The sequence below is a fragment of the Lichenostomus cassidix genome, chromosome Z (genome assembly GCF_008360975.1).
Source record: "Lichenostomus cassidix isolate B80296 chromosome Z, HeHo_3.0, whole genome shotgun sequence".
NCBI lineage: Eukaryota > Metazoa > Chordata > Aves > Passeriformes > Meliphagidae > Lichenostomus > Lichenostomus cassidix.
The window spans coordinates 43,708,918-43,736,880 of record NC_139511.1 but is presented as its reverse complement, the minus strand read 5'-3'; the positions used below and the strand labels follow the sequence as shown (position 1 = coordinate 43,736,880).

The following is a 27,963-nucleotide window of genomic DNA, read 5'->3' as shown; positions in this document are numbered from 1 at the left end:
TTTTTATGGGCAACTGGGAATAGATCCCTGTTTCCACACATTGAAAAGATAGCATGCATTCATGCAAGTCAGTTGTGTCTAATTTGTAAACACTAACTAAATTTCATTTCAGAGATAACAATAACCAGGTAAGAAACTATTATGTGGGGAAAGAGGCCCATTGAAATTTCAGGCAAGAGAAAGTGATGTTTTGGCAGGAGGTAAGAACAGCTTTTTCTGGAATACACACAGACCACGGAATTTTACAGGCTGGTTTTATGCTATTGTGGAAAGATCACTATGGAAGTGATTTTTATTATTAGCAGAATCCGGTTCTTGGGCTGAAACAGAAGATCCAATGCCTATACCACAAACCATCACCATGTAGTTACGCTTCCTGATTCATGAAGTGACACAGTTTAGCTATTTTAATCATTTCCTTGCAGCATAAGCATTGTCTTTTCTGGGGTTCACTAGTCTTGCAGTGGATCTTCTCAGATGTCTAAAATTCTCTCTGCACTTCTAAAGCTGAGACTACCGCTCACACCACACCCAGCAGCTTTTGTTTTATTGCTCTCTAAATTTTTTTCCTGTGGCCACTGCTGCACTTCTTTCCACATCTTTATGGCGAGTATCTCATTGGAAATAGATCAAATGAAACATTTCTGTATCAGAATCTGACATAAGTCCCCATGTATACAAAACAGAAGAGCTGTTGAGTTAGATTCATTTAGCTCTCTCAAAAACTGCTCCAAGGATGAATGATCTAACATACTGGGGAAAAAAAAAAACCAAACAAAAAAAAAACAAGCGAAAGATTAAAAAACCCACAAACTCTACTTTTGCAATTTGAAAAATGGCAACTTACATAAATTTTAGTTTATACCTACATCAGAGGTTCCTTCTCTGGTTGGAACTGTGATTACTTAGGCAAGAAGTTTAACCAATGCTATAACTAGAGTTGTTATACCAGCATTAGTTGGTATACTACTCCTAACAGAGGAAGTTTTCAATATGCCCACCAACATTCAGCTCTTCTATTAAAAGCAAACAACAAAGCTCAGATAATAAATACCTCACTAATGAGTAAATTTTCACAGTTCATATTTTCAAAACAATCATTTGGGACTGTACCATTTTTACTTGTCAAAATAAAACATATATAGCAATAAGAATAATTTATAACAGAATTAGGAAAATCTACAAACAGGTTTGAAAGATAATTAGCAAATTATTTACACAACTTTAAATCAATGTAAATCAAATTCAGTGGAGAGAAAGAAACTTTTAATTTTTTTATTTAAAAATAAAATTTCATAAAAATACCGGATGAGAGAATTCTCAGTAGGAATGAAAAAAAATAAACCATAACTTAAATCAATTTTAAAAAGCCCTGCAGAAATATTGCATGAATGAAATAAACAAAGATAATACAAACAATACACTGCTTATCAGTTGAACATATTCTTGCATTTTCAGACTTGATTAAAAGAATACCAGAGTATACTTTCCTGTTTTGATATTATTCAGTCATTCATCTCGTACATTACCCATTCAGGCCTAATGAGTTTTAGACCTCATAATGTACAACAACTCCAATATGAACATTATTCAGCATTATTTGAACACAGTCAAGATCAAACTAAGAAAAAATGAATAAAATTAAATCACATGCCCATGTGTGAGCTACAAAATTCAGAATGCTAATTTACAAAAATCAATATTTTTTTCTGCCTTTTAAAGCGACAGAGTGATAATTTTCTATCTGTAGACTACACAGCGATATACAGCTATCAGTCCTGGGAATGTACATAGAAATACCCAGAAATTGAAACTGAAGGTAAATTTCATATTTTCTAACTTGAAAACCACTGTAAATATAAGTTATTCTTACAGTTATACATGTGTTACTTAGATGGTCCTTGTTGCAACAACTGGCTTTAATCACTCTGGCATACTCTGGCCAAGACACAAGATGCCACTGGATAATTTCAGCAGAACTGAAATCCTAGGCCTAATGCAATCCACAGATATAAGTATTTCAATGCCTTCCAAGTTCAAATGCTCAGCCACTGAGAAAGTAGTACAAAAATCTTCTGAAGAATGTTTTCTGAAGTATCCAGCCACATAGTATGTCACCTAAGTATGGACACAGTATTTAGAAGTACCTATTCTTCCCAAAAGCAGTTAATAGCATCACTCAGCATCACATAGTTAGTTCTGAGGTTCTAATACTTCAACTATTTTAGAATTAGATTCAATTCAGTAGTGGGAGAAAATCACATCCCTCAACTTGCTGGCCACACTAATGATGCAGCTCAGGGAACAGGTGGTTTCCCGTGCTGAGAGTGCACATTATCAGATAGTGTTGAGCTTCTCATCAACCAAACATGATAATATGAACAATGAAATATGCTGAATTCTGAATGTGAATGACAGTGTGATTTGTCATGATGTGCAAGTCTTGGCTGGGGTAGAATTAATTTCCTTCAGAGTAGCTAGTTAGGAGCTGTGTTTTGGATTTGTGCTGGGAAGAGTATTGATAACACAGGAATGTTTTCCTTATGGCTGAGCCACAAGGAAACACAGTGCCAAGGCATTTTTTACTCCTTACCCTCCCACCAAGCAGGCTGGGAGGGGACACAGCTGGGACAGCTGACCCCAACTGACTACAGGGATATTCCATATCACATGGTGTCATGCTCAGCAAGTAGAGCCTCAGGAAGGAGGAATGCATGAATGTTTGGAGTGATGGTGTTTGTCTTCCTCAGTCACTGTCACACTCGCCGCAGCCCTGCTTTCCTACAGCTGGCTGAACACTTGTCTAACTATGGGAAGGAGTGAATTAATTCTTTATTTTGCTTTGCTTGTGTGCGTGGCTTTTGTTTTATCTATCAGACCTATTGATTGTCTTTATCTCAACCCAAGAGTTTTCATATTTTCACTCCTCCAATTCTCTCTCTCATCCTATTGTGGGAGAAATGACTGAGAGGCTGCAGGGCACTTAAGTTGCTGGCTGGGGTTAAACCAGGACACAGGACATTCCATTTGGTGTTTTATTAACCACGTATTTATAAAGTAATGGATCAAAATAACTACCAGGAATATCTGTAGAACAGCTCAGAAAATATTTTTAAAGTTATGTATATTGATAAAGTCTGATGCAGAGCAAATATATTCTTAAAATTCCAGGTATATGAGAATTCAAGACTCGTAACTCCTCAAGACTGAAAAAGGTTGTGTACCTGAACTACTACACCAGCTGGGTGACAGGACCCCTCCTTCAAAGCAAGAGATCAGGAACACAGATTCACAGACATTATTTAGTGCATTATCTTTTATTTTAGACATCAAGATTTTTCAAATGAAATCTCACATCTCTGATTATGAGAAGATAGCAAGTTAGCAACTTTGGTTCTACCAAGAGTTATCCCAGCTACTTTCAAGTATTTGCAGGGGGGAGTTCATTGGTTCTTTAAATTCTCTTTGTGCCTCTCAGGAAATCAAATATTGTTAAGCTAGAAGATAATATTCACTTTTCTCAATAAAGCATGTGTTGCTCTGATATTATATTGAGATGAAATTCAGTAACACTGTCTGCAAGGTTTTTAAATGCATAAAAATTACAAACCCTAATCAATCAATCAATTAAAACCCCTGATCAATTCTTAATGCAATTAAGAATGCAGTTTCTACTAAAACAAAGAATCACAAGAAAGACCTGGAGAAAAAGAAAGGAACAGTTCAAAGGATTCAAGAATTTCAAGGTTTGAAGGATTTCAAAGTGGATCATAGAAGTCTATCTGATTTTTCCTGACAGAACAACTCTTTCTGAGAATTAGTTTCAGAAACGTTACTCAGAGAAACTAATAACACAGTAGGGTCATTTGGCTAAATTTAAAACAAAGTTACTACTTTTACCCTTTTAGAGGCCTCTAATTCAAAGAATAAAGTTCAGTATCTCCTAAAATAACAAGCCTCTCCAAACTCTCCCTTCCGTCCACCAAATACTGAGAAAAGGGACAGAAATGAACTAGCAGTCTTAACCACGTTACATACTGATTCCTAATGTTATGACGCATAGGAGACTGAGAAAAAGAAGGTTTAAAAGGAAATACAGCAATATGGAAACACCTGAGAACACGAATTTGTGAAATTAGCACAGATTTTGTTTCAGAATCAGGAAAGATTTTCACGGGCGTCACTTGTTGGGACGTATGACTGATACTCCAGCCTGCAGGCTCGTCTTTCGGTCATTTAAGTAAGCGCCTCGGAATTTAGAGGTTTTCCAACTTCCCGCTGGCAGCTGCGGGGGAGGGAGGCGGAACGGCTCTGGCGGCTGCGCGGGGCCCGGGAGGCGGCGGCGCGCACGGCGGGCGGCAGGGGGCGCGCGGAGGCGCGGGGACACGGCTGCTCCCGGGGCCGCGCTCGGGGCCGCGCTCGGGGCCGCGCTCGGGGCCGCGCTCGGGGCCGCGCTCGTCCCGGGGCCGCTCCACCCCAGCGCACCATTCCCCAGCCGCCCGCCGGCCTTGAGAGCCACCTGAGCCCTTTGTCACTGAGGTTTCTGCCGTGGTTTGGTGCTCCAGGCACGGTGACATTCACTGAAGCAGCAATACTAGGAAGCTGAGCACACAGTTATACGCCCCACGGTAAATATACCAAAAATAGTTAAATTCTTAGATCTCTTTCCGAGTAAGGTTCATAACTGTACAATCTACTATGATAACTGATTAGCATTAAAAACTTTAAACTGTTTTGCTCATGGAACATTTAAATATTGGCACAGAAAATGAAATATTATTTCCTTGTATATCCCAGAGACTAAGGGGTGGTGGGAGGAAAAAAATTCGACCTATTATTAGGTATATCCACGTTCTTTTCAATTTCAAGTACTGCTCCAGTCTTTTTATTAATTTCCTCAAGCTTCTTTTTGTTCAAACACCGCTACCAATACCACTTGAAAGAAAGTCTAAGCTCACTATAAATGGCATGGGGATAAAAAGGAAAATGATTGAACATTAGGCTTGAGATTTAAATTAATGAAACACTGCATCTATTTTTAAAAGGTCAGGGGAAGTAAAGTTAGATCAAATGTTAGATGTTTACAAAAGCTAAAAGTCCAAGTGATTTTTAAGACACACTTTTTGGAACTTTCAATGGATCATCAAAATCTATTAGTTCAGTAAAGAGACACCTAACATTGGCAGTAACAGTATTAAGACTTTAAAAGAGTCAATCTAAAAATCCATTGCGAACACCACTCATGACAAATCTGACCCTTCTTTTTTGAATTGACTGTTTACAAATGAAGTATTACTTTCTGCACAATCTACATATATTAAATCCTGACTTTGTGTTTTTTATTGTGTCCTGCTGCATGGCTGCTATTTAAGGTGGGTCCTAGTCCTGTTAGACTATGCAACAAACACAGTAAGCAGCATAAGTGAAAACATTGAGCTGTGACTTTCTCCTAGAAATTCACAGTAGTTTTCACAATCATCGCAAGCTGATACTTGTATAGATACAGAGGGCTAAAGTAAGTACATAATTTTTCCAGATACAGGAAGACTGAGCGGGGACTTTGGCAATAATTATCATTTTACCAGATTTGAAGGATGCTTTCTTTGGTTAACTACTTCCATACTTAAAGGAACAACAAACTACCTACATCACACAGTACCCTATTAAATGAGTTAATATACTTCACTGTACATGTTAGTAGCAAATCTATGTTTATGTATAAATATTTTTAATTATTTTTATTTTAAATATACAAACACTCAGACCAATTCCAGCTAATCAAAACTGAAGAAAAGTAAATATAAAATTTTTTAATTTATTGACAATGTACTCTTCTTTATGGTACATTATGCTAACTAACTACATCCACATTTTAAAAAAGTAATCATCCTAGTATTTGCACCATGCAACTTATTTGTTGATTATTGCTGATTCAAATCCTTGGGATATAGGGAAAACATGCTTTGTATCTGCATAGTTTACCCTGAAATATCTAATCCCTCCCTTTCACATAAAGACATTAACACTTTTCACTAACATCATATCTAGGCTGAAAGATAACTGTTAAGATGTTAGATTTCTCTATGTAAACACACACATTTGCCTGCATTTACAAAACCTCTCTCAGAAAGGTTTAGGAAGTAGTCTGCTTCAGTTTTAAATATTACCTTTTATATAGTGAGGTGCTGCAGGATTACTTTTGAATGTCATAAATAACTGGCAGAATCAGAGAATTTTAAACACATGTAGCAGGAAAAAAAGACATTATTATTATCCAAACAAACCTACCGATAAAAAACCTAAAAAGAAATCCAAGGCAGAATAAGACACTTAGTGAGAAATCAAACCATCAATGTAAACTTCAGTGCTTCCTACACAAAAAAAAAAAAAAAGGAAAAAAAAGGAAAAAAGAACCAGTATCAAACTGGAATGGAAGACTACATTCCAGTTGTTTGCTTTTGGTATTAACCTCAAAGACAAAAGGAATCTCTTTGGAAACCTAATTTGACAGTAAATATGCACAAAGTTGATTGTTTAACTTGCATTAATCTCAGAACAGAACCAAGACCATAACTAAAATAATGCCTGGGGCACACTGTGATGCCTATGACTGGATTTGAATTGACTTGAAGACTGTCATAGTCCTATTATCATAAAACCTGTAATGCACTTCCAGCATGGAGGACCCATCTGTGCCCACCATCCATCTGTTTAGACATGATTGGCAAAGTGGTAGGGAACGCGCAGTGGTTGCCTCTGCCTGAAAGGAATAAACCACAGGATCTTCCAGTGAGTGCCAAAAACTTCTGAGAAGGTCTGCTGCCATGGCTTTCGGGGTCTTGATCTACAGAAGACAGCATTATTAGTGAAAGACAGCATGCCCACAGTGCACTTCAGTCAGCTACAACAATGTAGGTTGGCTGGGGATCCATTACTGCACTCTGATGAATTGTGTCCAAGCACCACAAATACAACTTTTATTTCATTACGACATGCAGCTGAGACTTAACTTTGGAGAACAGAAACTATCTGTGTCATCAATCAAACAAAAGCACCTTTTGAAGCAGAGGAGACCTCAGAATCAATGAAATGTATGTCAAAACACAGCAGAAAGTATCTTTTGATCTGTACTTTTGAAAGAAGATATAGTTCCACTGGCTTTGGGGAGGGAAAGAAAGGGAACAACATGAGGCTACTTTGTGTACAACCAATTTTAAAAGATTAGTGAGGTGCTCCTAGAGATAGGAGGTACAGAGCACAGTACCATGCAAAATCATCTTAACAAAGTGCCTTTAGTATTTTGTTGTCTCAGCCAGTTAAAAAAAAAACAAAACTAGCTACTCCCCTAGCATTTCAGAAATGTAGGAATTTTACAGGACTTACATGTCTTCACAACAGTTTGACATTTTTTCTATACTTGTAGTATCCTGTTGAAGAAAACACAATTAAAAAGAATTTATTTACATTCCTAACTTTTAAAATGTCATTAGGAAAACAAGTAAATAAAGTAGGGAATGAATTAGTAGTGTACACTGCTTTGGCATTAGTTCAGTAGGTTGCATATTACACATGTGCCATATTAGTTTTCTATGAATGTGAGATTACACATGTAAATTTTACTCAGACTGTTAAATGATTCTTACAAGCATGACATGAAATCATACTGTGTAGTGTGACTACAATATCAAAGAATGTCAACAAAACCTTACAGTATTATTACAGCTAAAATTAATTCAGATATTACAATTAATTCATGGGATATTTAGAAGCAATTTCTATAAGGTACACTCTTCCCATACTTTCCACAAGCACTCATTCCAGACATGGAGTATTCCACTGAGAGAAACACAAAGTTAGTAAAACGCAACCATTAACAGATGTTGTACTTTGAAAAGCTACTCAGAAGTTTTAAAACCATTATCTTCTTGAGTTTTATAGTGCAAATAGCACTACTGAAAATATACCATGAGTTTCTACAGTTCCTACAGTTAAATGCTAAATATAAAAATTGTTCTCTTAAAATATAAACGTTAAATAATGTGCAGGGTGAAGGCAATCCTCCTAACAACTTAAATTCATACTTTACTTAACGTTTTATAATTAACAGATCAATTTTAGCTTAGATTATCCCCAAATAAAACTTTTAAAGCTACCAATAGTACTTTTTTGTCACTTTTCACTTACGTATTTCACAAAAAAAGCTTCCTTTGTGAGTATCACATACGGTTTTCAATACACATTTATAGTTCATTACATTCCAAAATCATTCATGAAGTTCAAAACACAATCAATTGAAATATTCGTCATGGTTTCAACTCCTTTTCATTGGTAGTTTGATATTTCCCATTAATTTTCATTGATTCAGGCATGCACATAATGTACCTGTCAAATTACAATAGCATTTGAAGACCAAAACCTACTTTCAATTGTCCCAAGAACATACAGACAAAAGGACTGAGGTTTAATTAGGCTGCAACTTCACTGTCATCTGGAAACACTTCCTAGCAATAAAAACCATACTAATTGTTCCTGCCATCAGTGCATGCAACTGCATCACTGCTGGGACTCTGCCTCTATCTTTCATAAAGTTTTAAGGGGGAAGGATGAAATGTGAGTGGGAATAATGAACAGGAAGCTGATTCCCTGCTCCACCGGACCTGGGTGGCCTCAACTTCCTTGCTGATTTTTGTCCTTCCACTTCCCAGCTCTGGTGATTCTTGGAACAGGATCCCTTACTACATGGTAAATGGCAAAAATCTGAATTCTGTCCATGACCTACCCAGCTGAATTCCAGACCCACTACGGCAAAGGAGAGAAGTCCCCTTTTCTCATGACAATCCACCACAATGCACAAGTTCTTGCCCAGAAGTTTATGTAGAAAAGGTATGCCCAGAGCAGATTACGCAAAACCATTCCGGCCCCATCATTAGGTGGGTTTTAACACCCACTCAGCAGTGAGGGAGGAAAGGACTGGAGGCAGCAAACTGTAAATGCTGCATGTTGCTTTGATTCCCACAGATAAACGGCCGCTCCTCTCACCTTTTTTGTCACCTTCCAAGCTTGTCTTCCCTCACCTGCCACAAGTGGCAGGAAAGCATTACAAGACACAAATCACTCTCCTTGTTAGGGCAGGACCTGGCTGCACAGCAAAGGAATGCTTTGCTTCCTTGGACTGGCTTTTTGTTCAGCTTTTGTCAGAACAAATACCACCTTTACTGACCACAGAAATTCATACACAGCTGTTTTAATGAAAAGGACTAAGTGAACAAGAGATTCCTTCCATGGCATTTCAGCAAGATGCTAACAGCCTTTTCATGAGATGCTATAGCTCCTTCTGTAACTGCAAAAATATCTCAGTTCTAGGAATTATTTTCTGATCAACTCAAAGTTTTCCATCCAGTAGTACAAAATAATATTGGCATGTTTGAAAGCAATAATTGCAAATGGTCATGGTAAAACAGTAACATGCTAGTCCAGATGCTAAATTGATTTGTTGCTATGGAAGATTCATGCTATCCTTTCAAAAAAGGGGTTTTTAAACACGCTTTGGGTGCAGAAGTAACAAAGCCTTAAATACGTCTTTTTGCAGTGTTTCTGCACATTGCTTCCTCATTAATACACTTGTACTGCTCCCTAAAAATGCTGTGTTTGGGACTTTTTGGGGGAAATCACAGGTTGGAAACTGGAGGTCGTATTTTAAGTGTTGTCATGGCATGTTATCAAGACCTGAAAGATTCTCTTCAGGGTCTGCTCTTCTCAAAAACGTAACCCATTAAATTAAGTTACAGCAACAAAAAAGGACCTGCAGAACTAATTTACTAAGTTCCTTCCTTCCTTCCTTCCTTCCTTCCTTCCTTCCTTCCTTCCTTCCTTCCTTCCTTCCTTCCTTCCTTCCTTCCTTCCTTCCTTCCTTCCTTCCTTCCTTCCTTCCTTCCTTCCTTCCTTCCTTCCTTCCTTCCTTCCTCCCTCCCTCCCTCCCTCCCTTCCTTTCCTTCCCGTCCTTCCCTTCCTTCTTTCCTTCCTTCCTTCCTTCCCTTAAAATGGCAACATATAGTTTAGATTTCTTTTGCTTTACAGTAAAGAAATTGGGACTGAGCAACAAGTCCTTTGCTTCTGAGATACATTTTCAGAATTTAAAAAAAATTAGAGCCACATTTTAAAAACTTCAAACTAGTGAAGAAACATTGCTCTGAAGTTTAGCTGCTTAACAAGTGCTAGTGACTGAACTTAAAAGGCCCCTCATACCTTCCGCCTCCCCCAACACTGCTGCCAAACAGGCTCATTTGAAATGTACTTTCATTTCAGAGTGAACCAATTTACCTTTTACCAAGTGAAACTTCACAGCACCCAAAGGAAATCAGTAGCCCCTCTGGAGACAGGAGATGAAGGAAAAGGAGAGTACCACAGTTGAGTTTTGACCTGTTATTTGAGGCTTCCTTCTCAGACATGAATTTTTCTTCTTTTGGAGACAGAGGACCAGAAAAACCACTATTCTTCTGAATGACAAGGTGTTCTGCTCCTTAACACATCTCAAAAATGGTTTTCAACCAGAATATCATCTCTCTTAATTATGCATTTGATGTAAACCAAGGTTTTGCTACAACATCAGAATTACTGTGTTCAGCCTAAGAGGCTTTGGCTGTCTGCATCTACTATCAGCTTGGATTACTATTAATACAAATAGAACTCTGCTAAGATTTTTTTTTCCGAGACTCAAAGCTAATGCTAATGTTAAAACCTTTTGGAACACTGGCACTCATCCAAAAGTTTAAAATAACTTGATAAGAGCAAACATTGCATACTATGGAGTCCTAGCAATCTCCAACTCTAAAAATCCCTTAAAATTTACAACTGAATACAAGATGAAATTGACAAACACACAACTGATTAATTTGACACGATGGATCATCTGGATTCCCAAAGTCATCATCCAGATTGGAAATAAAAATTGTTCCTGCACCTGGTTATTCACAGATACGTACCCAATGATACGCCTCTTAAAGCAACTACAGAAAAAAAATCACACCTTTGTGAGATAAGCAGAAGAAATCAGAGGGATCGTTAAAAACATTATCAGTGTAAAACAACATAAAAAGGACAAAATGTTCAGATTCTGCTGAGGGGAGGGGAAATGTGGGTTTTTCACTTTGAGGATATACTACAAGTCTGTAAGAGCAGCTTGCTTCTCTTAAGTGAAGTAAGCTACTGCTACAGCTAAGCCTGCTGTAAGAGGAAGGAGAGGAATGGAGAGAAAGAAATATATAAAAGTACCAAGAGTTCTGCAAGCCAACTTCACACTCACTAGCAAATGAATGCATCCACATTAGCTCCTAAGAGAACTGTATCTTTCACATCTACATTTTTATTTAGCATAACCAACTGCCAAAAAAAATTTAAAAGATCACACACACTGTTTAACAAACTATGCTATAGGATGGGTTTCATCATGAACTAATACATGATGAAAAAAGCACATGCAAAGGATATACATATTGTGCTTACTGATTCATGTTTTCCAAAGGACAAACTGTAATTTGTAACTTACAGCTCCAACTCCAAAGCATGCAGCCACAATCCCTAGTTCAATTTTTCTTTTGTGTTTGCTTAAAGTGACATGCAATCATTACAGCTCTATTAAATACTCGCAGTAGAAGAATGTAAGCATTATGCTATGCTTTTAGTATTTTCAGTATAGGATTTCAGTATAGAATGATCAGTATAGATGAATCAGAAAAGTATGATGAAGCAGAAAAAGAAAAAATGAAACTTGCAAGCCTTCCTGAATTTGCAGCCTTTGCTTTTATCTGAAAATTCAAGACAACATCTTTTATATAAATGTTTTTTTTTTTCTTCTATCTAACATCTTTTCATGCTGTGCATGTGAGTGACAGGTGAGCAACTCAAGAACATAAAATACTAAATATAGAAAGTACACATCGTATTTCTGAAATTTTCTCTTTTTTCAATTAAATACACTTTGAGTTTACTTCTGGCCGCTTTTTTGCACCGTTTTCTTAATCTAGACTTCTCATATAAGATTATATGAGTAATTTTATCAATTATAATTATGTTCAGCCTGAAAAGTATTAGTTGTAACTCTTAATCCCTGTATCAGACTCATGTGCTGAATAAAAAATGAAGCTACACTATGTTACATCTAGGGAATAGTCGTGAACTCCTCTATGCTCTGATTTAGTTAAATACATTTCCAATTTATTTATCAGAAATGATTCAATGAAAAGAAGACTTCTAATAACAAATGAGGGATACATCTACAATGGAGGCAATAAAAGCACATCTCCTAACTCCAGGGTATTTCAAATCCATGGTGTGTTTGGTGCAGACAGCTGCACGACAAGAGACATGACAAAACATATTACATTTATTGGTACTCACAAATACCTTAAGACAAAAATATCAGGGAAAAAGTATTTAAGAAAGCTAGCTGTTGATCTTCAAACAGAAGCCATTTTAATGGTCTGCTGTCTAAATCTGACAAGCAGCATGTAAACAAAATGTCCTCAACCCCTGGAACACCCACTGTTTTTAGAGTTACTTAAGTGGTTAAAGCTACTACCTTTACTATAAGAAAAACAGATTAGTACAAGGACTTCCTTCCTGAGCGATGAACTGGGGATAATTGTGGCATGATATCTGATGATATTTTATACTCCTTGCACAATATAAAATCTCTTTGATTACATTTTTTTACTTGCACTTTTTCCTTATAATATTGTAAATTATTAATTTCAATAGAAGTGCTCATATTTACATAAGACCATGCAGTGACTTAAATAAAAGAGATGAGATCCTTTTTTACCTAGAATGTCTTACACTTGTATTTATTCCTACATTTCAAGTAGCTCATAAAAGAGGGGTTTTCTTTAATAAACTAGTATTTTATAATTCTTCTTTAGTGTTATTATATATTTATTTAAAGCTGTCAGTATACATTCATTTAAAATGCTAAACAAATTGTAAGTTTATTTTAGAAAAATAAGGTAAAGATACAAAAGAATTTATACAGTTAACAAAATTGTATTCAAAGACCAGGACATTGCTGATTCCAGGCAATTAAATTTATAGGACTTCATGCAGTCTTCTAACAGGAAATCTACCTATAGGTGGATTAAAGGTAGAGACAGGAAAAGGGGAAGGGATAATAATTATGAGGAAGACAGATAATGTTAACATTAAGTTATTTTCTGTTAGTCATTTCCAATTACTATTTGGGGTTATAGTTTATATGTCCTTTGCTCTCCCTGTACAATTACTTTATATCTTACACTATATTATAGCCACATAAAGAATACAATTGCCTGAAAATCCTAATTTCCCCTACCAATCCTGTTTTTTAATATGCTAAACTTAATTATGAGGATTAATAGTTCCTTGATTACACTTCTGCCATGTTTGAAAAAACAGGAAAAGCCCTTAGTATTCACTAATCAAAATAGTATTTAATAGATTATCTGATTAAAGATATGATTACAAATATTTTTAATTACAAGATACTTATTTTTAAAGACCAAAAGCATTTTAGCAGAACTAGATCACTTATCACTCTGCATATTAAATCAGCAATGGATCAATACTATAAAATATGCAAAGAAATAAAAAGCCTTTGATTTTACCAACAGATTAACTGCAGCTACATTTTCATTATTTTGAAACTTAATCTTTGTAAAAAGGTTGAAAAACTACCTAGTAAAATACACTTGCTACTTTAGGGTGAAAAAGAGAAACACTGCAATAATAGAAGGTAAGTATCAACACTTTAAAATGCTTCTAGGGGGAAAAATGTATGTGGTAGGCACCATATTGAGCACCAGACAGGCTGTTGAATGCTATTCTCCCTTCTAGCCTTCCTAAAGCAAATAAAAGGAAATTTCTCTTTTCCACATCCAGAAAGTACTGATGCAACAGGATATTGGCATATCACTCTACACACCATTCAAACAGTTAATTAACAGGAAACCCTGGTAGCATTAATTAAATTAATAAAGTCACTGTCCACTTAGTTTATGATAATACATCCACTACCTTACACAAAGGCCACATGGTATCTATTAAATTTATAAAAGCCTATCCATTAAATAGTTCTGCCCCAGAGAAACAAGTTAATTACTAAATAATTTCAATGAAAAGCTTTTCTCTGCAATACTAGCATAAGTAACATTAAATCATATTTAATGCATTGTAGTGGAAAAACTAAGAAAATTTCTTCCACAGAAATAGTTAGAACATACGGAAAAATGAAAACACTGCTTTAGTGTTTGAAATAAAAACAATCAAAGGTAATCCTTTAAAATTAGGGTTCAGATTAGTCTCTGCAAAGGATGCTGTTTAACTGAAACATCTGGTAGTGTTACGTTGAGAGACAGGCCTTTTTTAACTTTGGAAATGAGATTAGTAGATCAGTTATTTGTAAGTGTCCAAGTAATTTCTAATTATTTTATCTGGGTCACAGATAATCCGCTTTTACAGGGCTCCCACAATGACATCAGAGGATCACTGTTGAACTGATTATCCTGTTACCTTCCACCATCCATGGGAAGACCAGATTTTCCTTTTGTACAGAGTAAGAGAAAGAAGTGGCTGATTGCTTCAGACAGGTGGCAGCCAACAAATAAAGAACACCACAGATCTTGAGAGGAAGAAAATCTCACATATGCAAAAGGTACCAGCTTTTAAAAAATGGTCAACAAACTGAATACTTCTTACTAGTGTCTGGTGCAATTTAAAAACTCACTAGCTATGAAAAAAATATCAAAGTTATCAGACAGGCCATTGTTTATAAAACAGAATGCCATATTATTTATTCCATGTTCTACAGTAATGCCTTGCAGATCAAACATAACCAATATAAGAATCTTACAGTATAAATGGGAAAACTGGGCTTTATCATCATTTAACTTTTAATGTGAAAGACACACAGAAGTAATTTCTTAAAACTAAAATGGCATTTGAGTGAGAGAAATGCAAATGCCAGGGCTAGTCTTCTACTAATATACACATGAGCATCCTGACAATTCCACCTTTTTTAAAAAGCCTAAAAAAAGAGCTCTTTTTAAAAGAGCTCTGTACCTCCAACAATCATACATCAGAAACAATCTGGGGTGGATAAAACAGACTTTTTTCCTAGGCAAATGTATGACTTTTCCTATGAATAAATATGCTAGGTCTTTGGGGGTTGGGGTTTTTTGTTGTTTTGTTTTTGTTTGGTTGGTTTTTTTGGGGTTTTTTTAAGGAAAACAAACATCTGTTACATGCAAAAATGAGAGAAAAATTCCATAAAAACACACATCAAGAAAATATGTCTAGAGAAAGCAAGAAAGTTTCTGGGTACTATTTGATTTATCTTGTCAATAAATTTTATTGTTTCATATAATTACATGAAAAAAGGCAAGTGGAAATAAAAATTAGTAACACAGACATATCCTTCTCAAAAGTCTCTTCTAGCTTAAGTGCAAAATATTCTAGATAAACCTTGCATTTGTCACTGCAATACAGTGTCATTAATAGATGTAGGCAGTTGTTGCAAAAGACAGACTATTTTTTTGCAGAAAAATTTTAAAAATTTCTGAAATGGACAAAGTGGTAATTTACCCATAAGTCATACTTTTACTACTTACTACACCAACAAAAAACCCTATCTCTACCTTCATGCAGTTTTAAAGTGTCTATGCTGGAACTATCTTATCCTGTGGTGATTGGCCAAAGACCAACAACTGCTTGTGAAGTACAAGCAGCTAGAGGTGGTCTGAAGTAAAGAGTAACAAAAATCCTTAAAATTGTCACTGTCAGTAGGAGAGAAGAAGAGTTGCACTCTTCTAAGGTGCACCTGCAAAAATTCTTTTTGATATCTTTTTGTTTGTTTTACTTGAAAGTTTGCTTCTACTTTTCAATAATGTCATTTAAAAATCATGCTTCCTGAGAATGTAAGAACACAGGCTCATTTGCAATTAAGGAATATAAAATTCAAAACTGCACTACAAGAAGTGACAGGAACAGAGGAGTGGTAAAGTAACAAGAACAGGAGACAAGCAGGCCTTCAATAGAATGCATGATAATTTTGGAAATTACATCAGACAGTGTTTAATTCATGGTGAAAACAATTTTTTCCACACAGTTCTCTGAAAACTTGAAAATTGTAAGTAATGAGAGTAATTGATATTATGAGCTTTTAAGAGGAGTATCTTCTTAGAGTCTTAGAGTTCCTAAATTAGGATTTTAAATTTCTCCCTATTTCACAGGCTAATGAATTGGAGAGAATCTAGATGCTTGTAATTCCAAAGTATCCAAGTAACACTTCCCCAAGAGAAATGTGACGTATTTGCTAGCAGAAGCATTAAAATTCAGGATAATGACAAAATTAGAGGCAAATAGAGCTCAGGGAAAGCAACTGGAGAAGGAGGATGAAAAGAGCCATGTGCCCCTTCTGATAGAAGTGTGTTTCACATATGCCAGTTTCTAGGGAGAAAGCACTAATCCTGTATACAGAGGCTACCTCAGCTGCTCTCCTCTTCATCGGAACAATTCACGTCAAAAGTTCCTCTAAGGACAGTTTTTGCCAACCAGCTGTTCTCCTCTCATTGTAGGAAGTCACCTTCTTTGCTCTTTGGCTTCCTGGACCTCCAAATGAGTTATGAATAGCCTTGTGCTAATGATATCCTAAGAGTGACACCACAATAATAGGGGTGCTAAACATACTCAGAGAAATTACTGAGCGGTAGGTTACTTGGTCAATTAATCACCTTATCAAACAGTACAGGCTCAAGAGCATTCTCTCTGCAAGAGCCGAATTTTAGTACACAAGCTACAGAGTTTTCATTTTTACAAGAGCACATTTTTTCCAAGCACTGTGGTATTTGTTGAACCCATGTGAAGCAGGGTAACAGTAGAATACAGGCTTATGCAGAATACATGCCTAATTTTCTTAAAGACCTTTTAAAAAATTTATCTACTGCTATAACCAATGACAGTTATGCAATGATAAGTACAGATCAGTCAACTGTGCAACAAACCTAAATTTTGCAAAGTGCCAGCACACATGGCAGAATACTTGACCTACACTTCATCATGTGCTCCTTTGCTTTTCTGTTTTTAGCCACTGCCCTGTTCCAGAAAAACACGTTGGATTATATCAGATACATTCTTTCCATTATGCATTCAGCTAGATATTTTATGACTTCCAAAAAAAACATATCAAAGAGGAGAAAATGCCAATCCTATGAAAACCAATGAAAAATTTCTGCTCATTCTTATGGTTTGTCAGTCTACCACTTAGCTGAAATCTAGCTAAGCATAACTGCTTATAAAAATGTACACAAAGATCACTAATGCAAATTTATTCTGTGCATTATCTACCTTGGAGCTGTGGCAAAGGGATAAACCTCTGTAAATATAAAGACCAAGAATCTGGATTTTTTTAATAAGCATGTCTTATATACCTGGAAAAAACAGGCCTTAACTTTATATTACTAAGATGAAACAAAAACTATTGGCTTCATTTCTGGAAAATTATGTAATGATGGTCAAGCAAGTTTACCTTACGGAGAATCAGGAAGTCTTGTTACAAAAGGGTCAAAGTTTGATAAATCTTAGATTTCTCTTCCTTTCCAAAAATTTTTGCATTTGAAATACAGGTAAATAGCAACGTTAAACACCAATACACCTGAGCCTGCTGGACTGATTAAGCAATAATTTGTATCCACTGAAGTTTAGATCATAGAGCTACATCACAGAGTTGATTCCTATACTATTTAAAAATAGCTTTCCACCAGGAGCTGTAGAATTAATCTTGGTTTATGTTAAACTGCAATGAAAGGCACAGAGCATGAACTATGAAAATGCATATTACCTCTTCTCCCATACAAGCACAAGAGTTGCTTTGCCTTTTTCAAAAGGGCTATGCTCTTGTGCCTTGCACATATCTCTAGGCAGCTTCAGCAATCACTGTAATTAACACTTTCAAGAACAGCTGTGGAGCAATTATTATGTCATGAATGCTTTAACTGTGCATGTCCATGCCTCCAAGTGTTTTGAATTTCTTTCAAAATAATCTTGTCTGCACTATTACACTTTAAGGATTGTGTTCTGCTATTCATTTTTGATCCATACCTTACACTAGGTTAATTTCATCATTAACTCATCAGAATTCAATATACAGCTCATTTCATATGCGATTTACTTCATTTACATAGGAAGGTTGGATGCTGAACTGTAACTCCAGCCCAGTACACAGTGGAAACATCACTGCTTACTGTTCATGGTTCATTGCTTCTACAGGACTGGAATGTCTTGCACACTCAATGTGCTCAGCTTCTGGGTGGGTATACCAGTTTGTTTCCCTATTCTATCATCCCAGGCATGTCTTTGGGGAGCCTGCAGAGAAACTACTAACTCACCTGCTGCCCTCTCCTCTGCCTTTTCCAGTGGCTAGCCAAAGCTCTCAGCGCTCATGCAGGATGCAAGTCCCCACATTACAATGCTGGCAATCAAAAATCGTTTATACAGAAAGAGTTTCTGACACCACTTGTAGACTAAGCACAACAGCACCAAACAGACTTGCTTTGTTTGTTTGAAGTCTGACTGGTTGTTGCCAAGCAGGTTTCCGCAAAATGACTGTATTGTGTATTATTTCCAACTCTGTATTTATGAAGAAAGGAATTACAAGGGAGAAAACAATTGTGCTGCTGGTATGCAATGCTCTGAGCTGGGGATGGACTCTGTGACCTACATTCCTCAATGAGTTAAAGCAACAATATCCACATGGTGTGAATAAATTAATGTTTGGAGACACACCAGTAACAGATTTCTACTTCAGCAGCAATCCCATCAAGCCTAAAAACTTGTCCATACCACTATAGCCCCTCTGCTGTTGAGGGGATAGGCAGGGTGCATTGAGAGGCCTTAATGAAGATCTGTACTTTTCAGCATCTGCCTCTCACAGACCATCCATATCCACAATTACTGTAGCACGTTTGTTTTCACAAAGTTTGGCAAAGACAAAAAGTGTGGACAACAAAAGAGTGTCCAGCCATACTGCAGCTCAGCGATTATGATTCAGCAGAAAAACTAGGCTTGAAAATGCTATTAGCCCACACCTGTTCCAGTGTAGTTTCCAGCTCTGTAAGTGAATAGGATGTAGTTCACAGTATATTATACAACCCACAGACAAAGAAAAGACTTTACAGTAGGTTATAAATAGAGTGCAGTGGTGGCAGCAGCCTGAAAGTGTTAAGGCTCAGGACAATGAAGTTACAACTGTGCATTCATGTCCATTGCAGTGGCAGCGCAGTTGGTATCTTGTGTCAGTACAGAAACATCCCAGGTTTCAGGTGTGTCTGACAGAAACACGTTCAGTGTGAGAGGTTTTATTTCACATACAGTAATAGTACCTGAATGGATTCTGATGGTCACTGCTAAAATTTAGTCCATCTTCTGGCAGCACACAGAACAGAATGATAGACTTAGGGTCTATTCCTTGTTTTCTTATGTATCGTATCTGTGGTTTAGTGCAGTACTGATCACATGGATTTTTGGATCCTTCTCATATATATCTTTTTAACAGAAACTAAAATGATGTCCATATTTCAGCAGCTGAACAATTAGCCTCACTGTGTTTCTGTCTTTGTCTCTCCTGTTACTGGTGAGCAGAATTCACCACTTCACAGTGGTGGTTTAGAAAAAACATCCCACCTCCAGATGATGCAGGCATAAAGATGGTGTGCCAGCATTTGAGCAGGGAAGAGAAAACCTACCTGTCAGCAAGACCCTGGAACAGAGAAATCAGGCACACAGCAAAGGTGCACAAAGGTAAATCTATTGATTTGACTGGGAGCTGAGAATAAGTGCAGAAAGCAGTCTGGTAGAGCAGCTGGAGAATGGCAGTAATAATGGACAGCATAGTTACCCACCACAGAAAAAGCAAAAGGTAGTAAATTTATATAAAGGTAATACAGTAAAACAAAAATCAGTATTCTTGCTTAATCTAAAAGAAGTAAAATTTACACGGTACTTTTTTTTCCTTTATTCCATACAAAAGAATTACACAATACAGTTCGGAGGTTTTCCATTATGTACTGGCAAAGGTTAATACTGTGCAAACCTTAATAATTCCAAAATGATACCTCAGGCAGATCTCAAACAGTTGTAGTCACAAAGATGCTCCTATCCTGTACATTATTGTCTTTAAAAAAAGTTCACCAAGCAAGATCACAGACACTTTCAGCATGTACAGATCCAACTAATGCACTCTCTCTGTACTGTTGAACAGCATCTTAAACATTTGTATGAATTCTCAAGGTAACTTTAAAGAATTTGCTAGCACCTATTAACTTCTACTGTACAGAAAAGTATGTTATACCAAAAGAAGCTTGTTTCTTGTACATATTTATTACATTACCAAACTGATTTAACTGGAAAACTTTTCCATGCAGAGGATTTTTTTTTCTGTATCACAAAATACAGAATATGCATCTGGACTGTAAACTGCACATGATTACATTCCACAGTTTAGCAACTAAAGAGATGAACATAAGCATATTGATCAAAATACTCAACAAGGAGGCTATGTTCTCAGAACGTGTGATTTATCAGTGGGCCTTGCTGTCACGTAGTTTTAAAATAAAAAGAGTTTAAAATAAAAATCAAAACACAAAACTACATACCTTATACACTGCACAATTCCAGGACAAGGTATGAGTTTATTTTACTAATACAAATCAGGAAACATACTTCATAGATGGAATTATTAGACACTTGTTTGTTAGAATGCTTCTTAAGATGTCACTGGTGTCAAGAGGCCTGACAGACCACATATCAAACAAGTGCCTCACAGTGCAAGGGTTTTTCTGGTTTTGCCTTAAGTTCAATCTTTTTTTCTGCTTTGACTAATTGTACTGAAAATTAAACTAATATATACTTCTAAAATTAGATACTTACAGTGAAAATACCCATTAGCTGAGTGTAAAAGAGTCGACTTATTCCACCTAATATTATTAGACCCATGAAGGCAGATATTCTTAGGAGAGCAAGTTCATGTCTAAATACAAACACATCCTAGAACAAGACAGAAAGAAGAGAGAGACTTTAGCAGTTACAAATTAATTGAAATCTGAACCAAGAGGAAATACTAGATAAGAGGAGTAAGAGGTGTTCTGAAAGACTTAAAACTGAAGACAAATATTGGGTTTTGAGCTTCATTACACATCATTGATATATTTATTTATGTATTAGAAGTAGAAACCAATAATCTTTTATTCATACACATTAACAGTCAGGGTTTTATTTTGCCAGACTATTAAAAAAAACTCCTTGAAGTATTTAAGACTTTGGGAATAGATCAAGCTCAAATGGGTTATTTCTGAATCTTCCATCTCAAACTGTGCTACTTGCAAGCTATATAAGATAGGAAAACTACTTCATTAAACGGTCTGATTTATTAACACTCATGCCTCAGCTACCAGGCACAGCCCATTTCATTTTTACAACACCTGTTCTGAAAAAAAATAACATTCCAAACTTGAGTCTTGAAGATTGTACTTACAAAGTCAAAGTATTTGTACTATCTGTGGATTATTCTCACTGTAGTGCTGTCTATTATCCAACATAAACTAATCTCCACCTTTTAAATATTGGCCTTGAGTGGTTTACTGTAACTTTGGATAAGAGTGCACAGTAAACATGCTTCAGGTTACAGGAGAATATGGATACATTTGATCAGCTGCATTGGAAAGCCTGTTCTCACCCAGCAGAAAATATTAAAACTGTTAGAGAGTGTTATATAATGTCTTCAAAGGACAGAGCACCTTATTTTTATCACAGGAGAACATTTTTACATGACAGTTACATTAAGTGTACTGCAAGTTCAGACCCCATTCTCTTATTTTTAAGTTACAATTATGTTCTCAATGCTGTCTTTTAAATATGCACCTCTGTTTTTCCACTTACAAAAGCTAGATTGTGGCAGGAAAGTATTAAAATCTTTCAAGTACACTTTAAATTACAACCAGAATATAGACGAGAACTGAAAAACAAAAGAAAAAAAGCCTAAGAAAACTTAACACTGTGTATGTTAAACCACTAGGACTTGAGGAAGAGGGATTCTCAGATATTGGGTTTTAATTAAACAGAGAATAGTTAAAACAAATTGTGCTTAGAAAAAAACCCCAAAACCTTGATTTTTCATTTAAATTATTTCCATGAAGGTTCAAAATATACACCCAGGAAAAAAAGTTTAGACTGCCTACTAAAGCTGTGAATAAAGTCAGTATCTAATGAACAAGTAGAAACCACTAGTTAAGCAGCTACAACAAAAAAAAAATCTTCGAGTCTTTTCTGAACTACTCCAATGGTGCATCCCCTCTTCCCCTCCCTTGCTAATATTTTCCTTCCTTGCTGCTGTAGAAAATACCTTAATGTCCTTTTTTTTAAACTCTTCTAATCACTTAATGAGCTAGTTCAAAGATAAATAAAATAAAAGCAGTCATATTATTCTTTATTTCCCTTTCCAATAGCTAATGAAAGCTTTAAAGCAAGGTAAGACACAACTGCTACTACTTGTAAAATATTTTCTCTTCCTACTTTCATAGGTATGTTCTATTATATTAGAAATGTTTTGATGTATTCAAGCTCAACTTCACAAAACACAGTTAAATTTAAGAAAAGAGTACCAACAGCAAAGTTACATTCTGAATCTAGCATCACACTCCCCCATTAGCACCCCCTGCAACATTAATTTACGAGAGTTCCTTCTCTTGAACATCACATTCAGCATGAAAAAAATACATCACCCAACACATGACTAAAGAAAATCCTAGCATACAGAGAGGTTGCATTTTCATCTGACTCTTTTAACCTACATTAGAGGTACAAAAAAGGATAGAACTTTCACACTAAAGACCACAGAATGGCCCAGCTCGGAAAGGACTTTAAAAACCACCCAGTCTGTTGACAGGGACACCTTTCACTGAACATGATGCTCAGAACTCCATCAAATCTGGCCTTAAACACTTCCAGGGATAGGGCATAAATAAATTCTCTGGGCAACTTCTTCCAGTGCCTCCCTAGGCCCTGAGTAAAAACTTTCTTCCTAAATCTAAACCTACTCTCTTTCAGTTGGAAGTCACTCCCCCTTGTGTTGCCATTACTTACTCCTGTAAATAGATGCTATCTGCCTTGCAGGTTCCCCTCAGGTAATGGGAGCCTTCTCTTTTCCAGCCTGAACAAACCCAATTCACAGAATCACAGAATTGCTACGGTTGTGAAAGGGACCTCTGGAGACCATCCAGTCCAAATCCCCTGCTGGACTCACCTAGAGCAGGTGACATAAGAATGTGCCCAGGTTTGAGCATCTCTAGAGAAGGAGACTCCACAACCTCCCCAGACAGCCTGTTCCAGTGCTCTGCCAACCTCAGTGTAAAGAAGTTCTTCCTCACATTGAGGTGTAATTTCTTGAGCTTTAGTTTATGGCCATCACTCCTCATCCTACCACTGGGCAGCACTGCGAAGAGTCTGGCCCCATCCTCCTGACACCTGCCTTTGAGATATTTCTATGTATTGAGGAGATCCCCTCTCAGTCATCTCTTCTCCACACTAACCAGGCCCAGCTCCCAGAGCCTCTCCTCATGAGAGAGATGCTCCAGGCCCCTGATCATCCTTGTGGTCCTCCACTGGAGCCTCTCCAGCAGCTCCTGGTCTCTCTTGTGCTGAGGAGCCCAGAACTGGACACAGCACTCCAGAGGTGGCCTCACCAGGGCCAAATAGAGGGGTAAGATCACTCATCTTGACCTGCTGGCCACACTTTTCCTGATGCACCCCAGGACACCACTGGCCCTCCTGGCCTCAAGGGCACTGACAGCTCTTGGACAGCTTGTGATCCACCAAGCCCCAGGTCCTTCTCCACAGAGCTGCTCTGTGCTGGCACTTGGGGCTGTTCCTCCCCAGCTGCAGACCCAACACTTGCCCTTGCTGAACCTCATTAGGTTTCTCTCTACCCAACCCTCCAACTGATCAAAGTCCCACAGAATGGCAGCACAGCCTTCAGGTGGATCAGCCACTCCCCCAGTTTAGTGTCACCAGCAAACTTGCTGAGAGTGTGTTTGATCCCTTCCTCCAGGTCGTGACAAACAAGTTGAATGAGACTGGACCCAGTAGTGATCCCTTGGGAACACCACTGACTGCAGGCTTCCAGCTGGACTCTGCTCCACTGATCATGACCCTCTGAGCTCTGCCTTCAGCCAGTTCTTGATCCACCTGACTGTCCTTTCATCTATCCCCCATTTCCTGAGCTCACCTATGAGGGTGTTATGGGAGACAATGTCAAAAGCCTTGCTGAAGCTGAGGCAGACAACATCCACTGCTCTCCCCTCATTGACCCAGCCTACCCTGCTATCATGGAAGGCCATTGGATTGGTCAGCCAGGGTTTTCCCTTGGTAAATCCATCCTGACTACTCCTAATGGCCTTCATTTCTTTCACGTGCTTGGTCATGACCTCCCAAGTGATCTGCTCCATCACCTTTCCAGGGATGGAGGTGAGGCTGACTGGCCAGTAGTTTCCTGGCTTCTCCTTGATGCCCTTTCTGAAGAGGGGAGCGACGTTAGCTTTTCTCCAGTCATCAGGCACCTCTCCTCCTGTATTTTTCAAAGAAGATTCACAGTGGGCTTAGCAACATCTGCCAGCTCCCTTGGTACCCATGGGTGGATCCCATCAGGGCCCATGGATTTATGGATGTTAAGTCTGCAGCATGCCTAGCCAATCTTTAACCAAACCCTTAACAGCCAAAGGTAAATCTTCCTTTCTCCAGCCTTCCCCTCTTGCCTCCAAGGTCTGGGAATCCTGAAGGTCTGCCTCAGCAATAAAGTCTGAGGCAAAGAGGGAACTCTCTGCCTTCTCTGTGTCTTCCATCACCAGATTACCTATCTGATTCAGCAACATTTTCCCTAATCTTTCTTTTGCTGCTGATGTACTTATAGATGCCCTTCTTGTTGTCCTTGATATTCCTTGACAGACTCAATTCCAAGCAGCCTTGACCTTCCCTGTCGCATGCCTTTATTCCCTGTTAATATTCCTACATTCTTCCAGTATGGCCTGTATCTCTTTCCACATCCAATTGTCAATGTAGCTATGCAATTATGAACTGAAGGTCAATACTGTCCCCTCAGATCTGTACAGACAGAACAGCATTTTTCTATATAAAACCAAAGTATATGCAGTAACTAAGTGTTTTGGTAGAACTACTTTCACAATTTTGCATTGTTATAGAAATATTATACTCCACAAAAACTGAAGAAAAGATCTTTCAAAAAATAAATTTAAATGTCAATAATAGTAATAATTATGTATTTAGGATATTTCAGCTTTACATAGAAGCTCAACACAATTTGGTTTTATTATTCCTTCTTAGAACTGACAAAACCATTTTTTTAACCTAAGAAAACCACTAAAAACTATAATCATTCAAAACTAGTCAATAATTAACCAATCACTCTTTTGATGTATTTTGAACAGATCCTCTTCTTCAAACACCATTTAGGATTCACCAGTCTCAGTGCAGTGTCAGTACTGACAGAGAGGGATTTTGGAGTTTGGGGTGCAGACTATTTTTGCTAACAGAAAGAACTACACAGACTGAGCCACAAAGCATACACGCAGATTAGCCAACATCACCAATGCATGAACTCAGCTCTCATGCCACAGCAGGGTTTTGAGCCACAGCAGCTGGCCATACAGAGCCTACATTGTGCCAGGCTGTCATGTAAGGCCTTGGCACAGATGTTAAATGCACACTTTTAACAACATGAGAGCTTCCCTTCACGTAGCCCCTTTCTACTCTTCTTTATGTCAATTCCACAGCCTAACTGCTCCGTCAAAACTTCACTTCACATGGGTTGCTAACAATGCCTTTCTACTTAGCATTTCCTACAACACTCAGATGTGCACTGCTTGGCTGCTGCCTGTTCTAAACGTTTCTAAGATCCATTTAGCTGCTACTTCTATCCATCCAGTCAAACAGTAAAGATTCTGAGCTACCCATAAATATTCATGGAAATGTGTACAATAAAAACTTGCCACAAAATACATGTTGGTCTGTATGATTATGTTGAAAAAAAAATAAACTAACCATGAAATCTGGCATCTTTATCTTAATAGGCAATACTAAAACAGAAAGAAGTCTCTGTGACAGATAAACAAGAGACTTCCTCAACCCCACAGCAGAACACATGCCATGTCTTCATTTGTGAGCATTGTTATGAATGACCCCTATGATGAATGCTACCACTGACAAGGACAATAGCTACCACAGCTTCACGCCATCATATGGGAGAGATGTCAAAAACAACAATGGGTACAGTTCTAGATCATAGCCCATTATAAGATCACTGCTCCCAAATTCAATTTTCTTTTTACCCTACTAACAACAAAAAAAGCACAAAAACATGTAACAGGTCCCTGCCATGTGCATTATTTTGTTATTATTTTCAAAGATTTATAGTGTTCCTTTAAAGCAGTACACTGTACTGAGGACAGAGCTTTCAGCAGGAAACAGGACTGTTGTATCTGTTCCAGAAGAGACCATCTTCATAATTTTTCATTTACAATGGAAAATTAATTTATTCAATGTTTATTCATTACTGAAGTATGACACACAGAGATATTACCATACAAGAAAATATATTGAGATTCCTCATCTTTCTCTCGGAGAGTGGTATTTTATGTAACACATGCTAACCTGCTTGTCTGTGATCAGTTGTAAATGTCTGGGATGCCTGTCCCAACCTGGTGATGAAGCCAGTCTATCCACTTGGCTATCACAAAACCAGTGAAAAATACAAAAGCAAGTCAGGCTTACCAGAAAGCAGACTAAAAAAATACAGACTGCAGGTCTTGTAGGAAGAAAGAGGAAGGACTTAATTCAATATTCATGTACTTTCCTTATAATTACACTCCAGGAGAGCAGGGTTGGGTTGGTTTTGCAGAACACTGAGAAGGATAATTTTTATGTTTTCATTTTTTAAAAAACTCTCCCATCCTGTGCATAATTTTGTGATTCTAAGAGGAAAGGTTTCCTTTAGATTCTTTTCACGATACAAATGGACCTTGGATGACACATATTTTCAGATTTTAATTACTATTAACCAATGCATAATATTGACATAAATATTACTGCAAAAAATCTTTTCCCAAAGTCAAATACAATGATTTGTAATGGCAAAAACAGGAACAAAATAAAACTAAACCAGAGCAACCTAGGCTTCTGTATGTCAGGGGGTTTTGCTATGACAATTATTGTAGCAATATTTCTAGCAAACAGAATGCATCAGCAGAATTTCTTTTGCTTAAAGGATTAAAAGACTTCTATAAATAGGGTAAAATATACTGCCAAAGCATTTACTTTTGCAATTTGACCAGCTGTATCTAGAGTCTGTGCCAGCACAGCCATGGAGAGAGCAATTCTGTAGTGATGAGAAGTCTAGCATTTATTCTTCTCATCTTACTATTCACAAGATTGACTACTTCCTAAAAGATACAGGCTTCCTGACACTGATATTTTTTACTGAAGATGTAAAATTGAGAATATTCCTGTGTTAGCCTCTGAAAATTGCCAAAGCTTTCAGAAGAAGTGAATATGCTGTTTTTATTCAAACTATACATTTTTCTTGTGCTATCATCCCACACAGTCTAATTATCATCTCCTTAATTTCTAGCAGTAATTGCACTCCTCCTGCTGGACAAACAGAGGCAACAAGAAAAATCCATCCTTCTAGCAGGTTCACAATTACAAGAACCAAGAATACTATGAAGCAATTTTCTGCAGTAAGACTGCATCTCTATGGAAATGGCTGTCTCTTTTACCTTTAAAGCTATTACCCTTAACTCGGTATACTTAATTTCAAATTTTGGGGTTTTCTTTTTTGACCCTCTAAAAAGAAAAACACAAGTTTTAATTCAGAAA

At 37.2% G+C, this 27,963-nt stretch overlaps 1 protein-coding gene across 7 annotated transcripts in view; it reads right to left on the bottom strand.

The window, feature by feature from the left end:
- Nucleotides 1-1,248: 1,248 nt before the first annotated feature.
- ZDHHC21 (zDHHC palmitoyltransferase 21) overlaps nt 1,249-27,963 on the bottom strand; it is a 41,573-nt gene continuing 14,858 nt past the window's right edge. For 6 of the 7 annotated variants that reach the window (XM_085041777.1, XM_085041781.1, XM_085041778.1 and 3 more), the window contains 3 exons: nt 20,950-21,066; nt 7,384-7,427; nt 1,249-6,844 (listed from right to left, as the gene is read on the bottom strand). In XM_085041777.1, coding sequence (XP_084897903.1) covers nt 6,712-6,844; nt 7,384-7,427; nt 20,950-21,066 — 294 coding nt within the window. In that variant the 3' untranslated portion in view covers nt 1,249-6,711. The remainder of the gene's footprint in view (nt 6,845-7,383; nt 7,428-20,949; nt 21,067-27,963) is intronic. The other variant, XM_085041782.1, reaches the window with a different exon arrangement.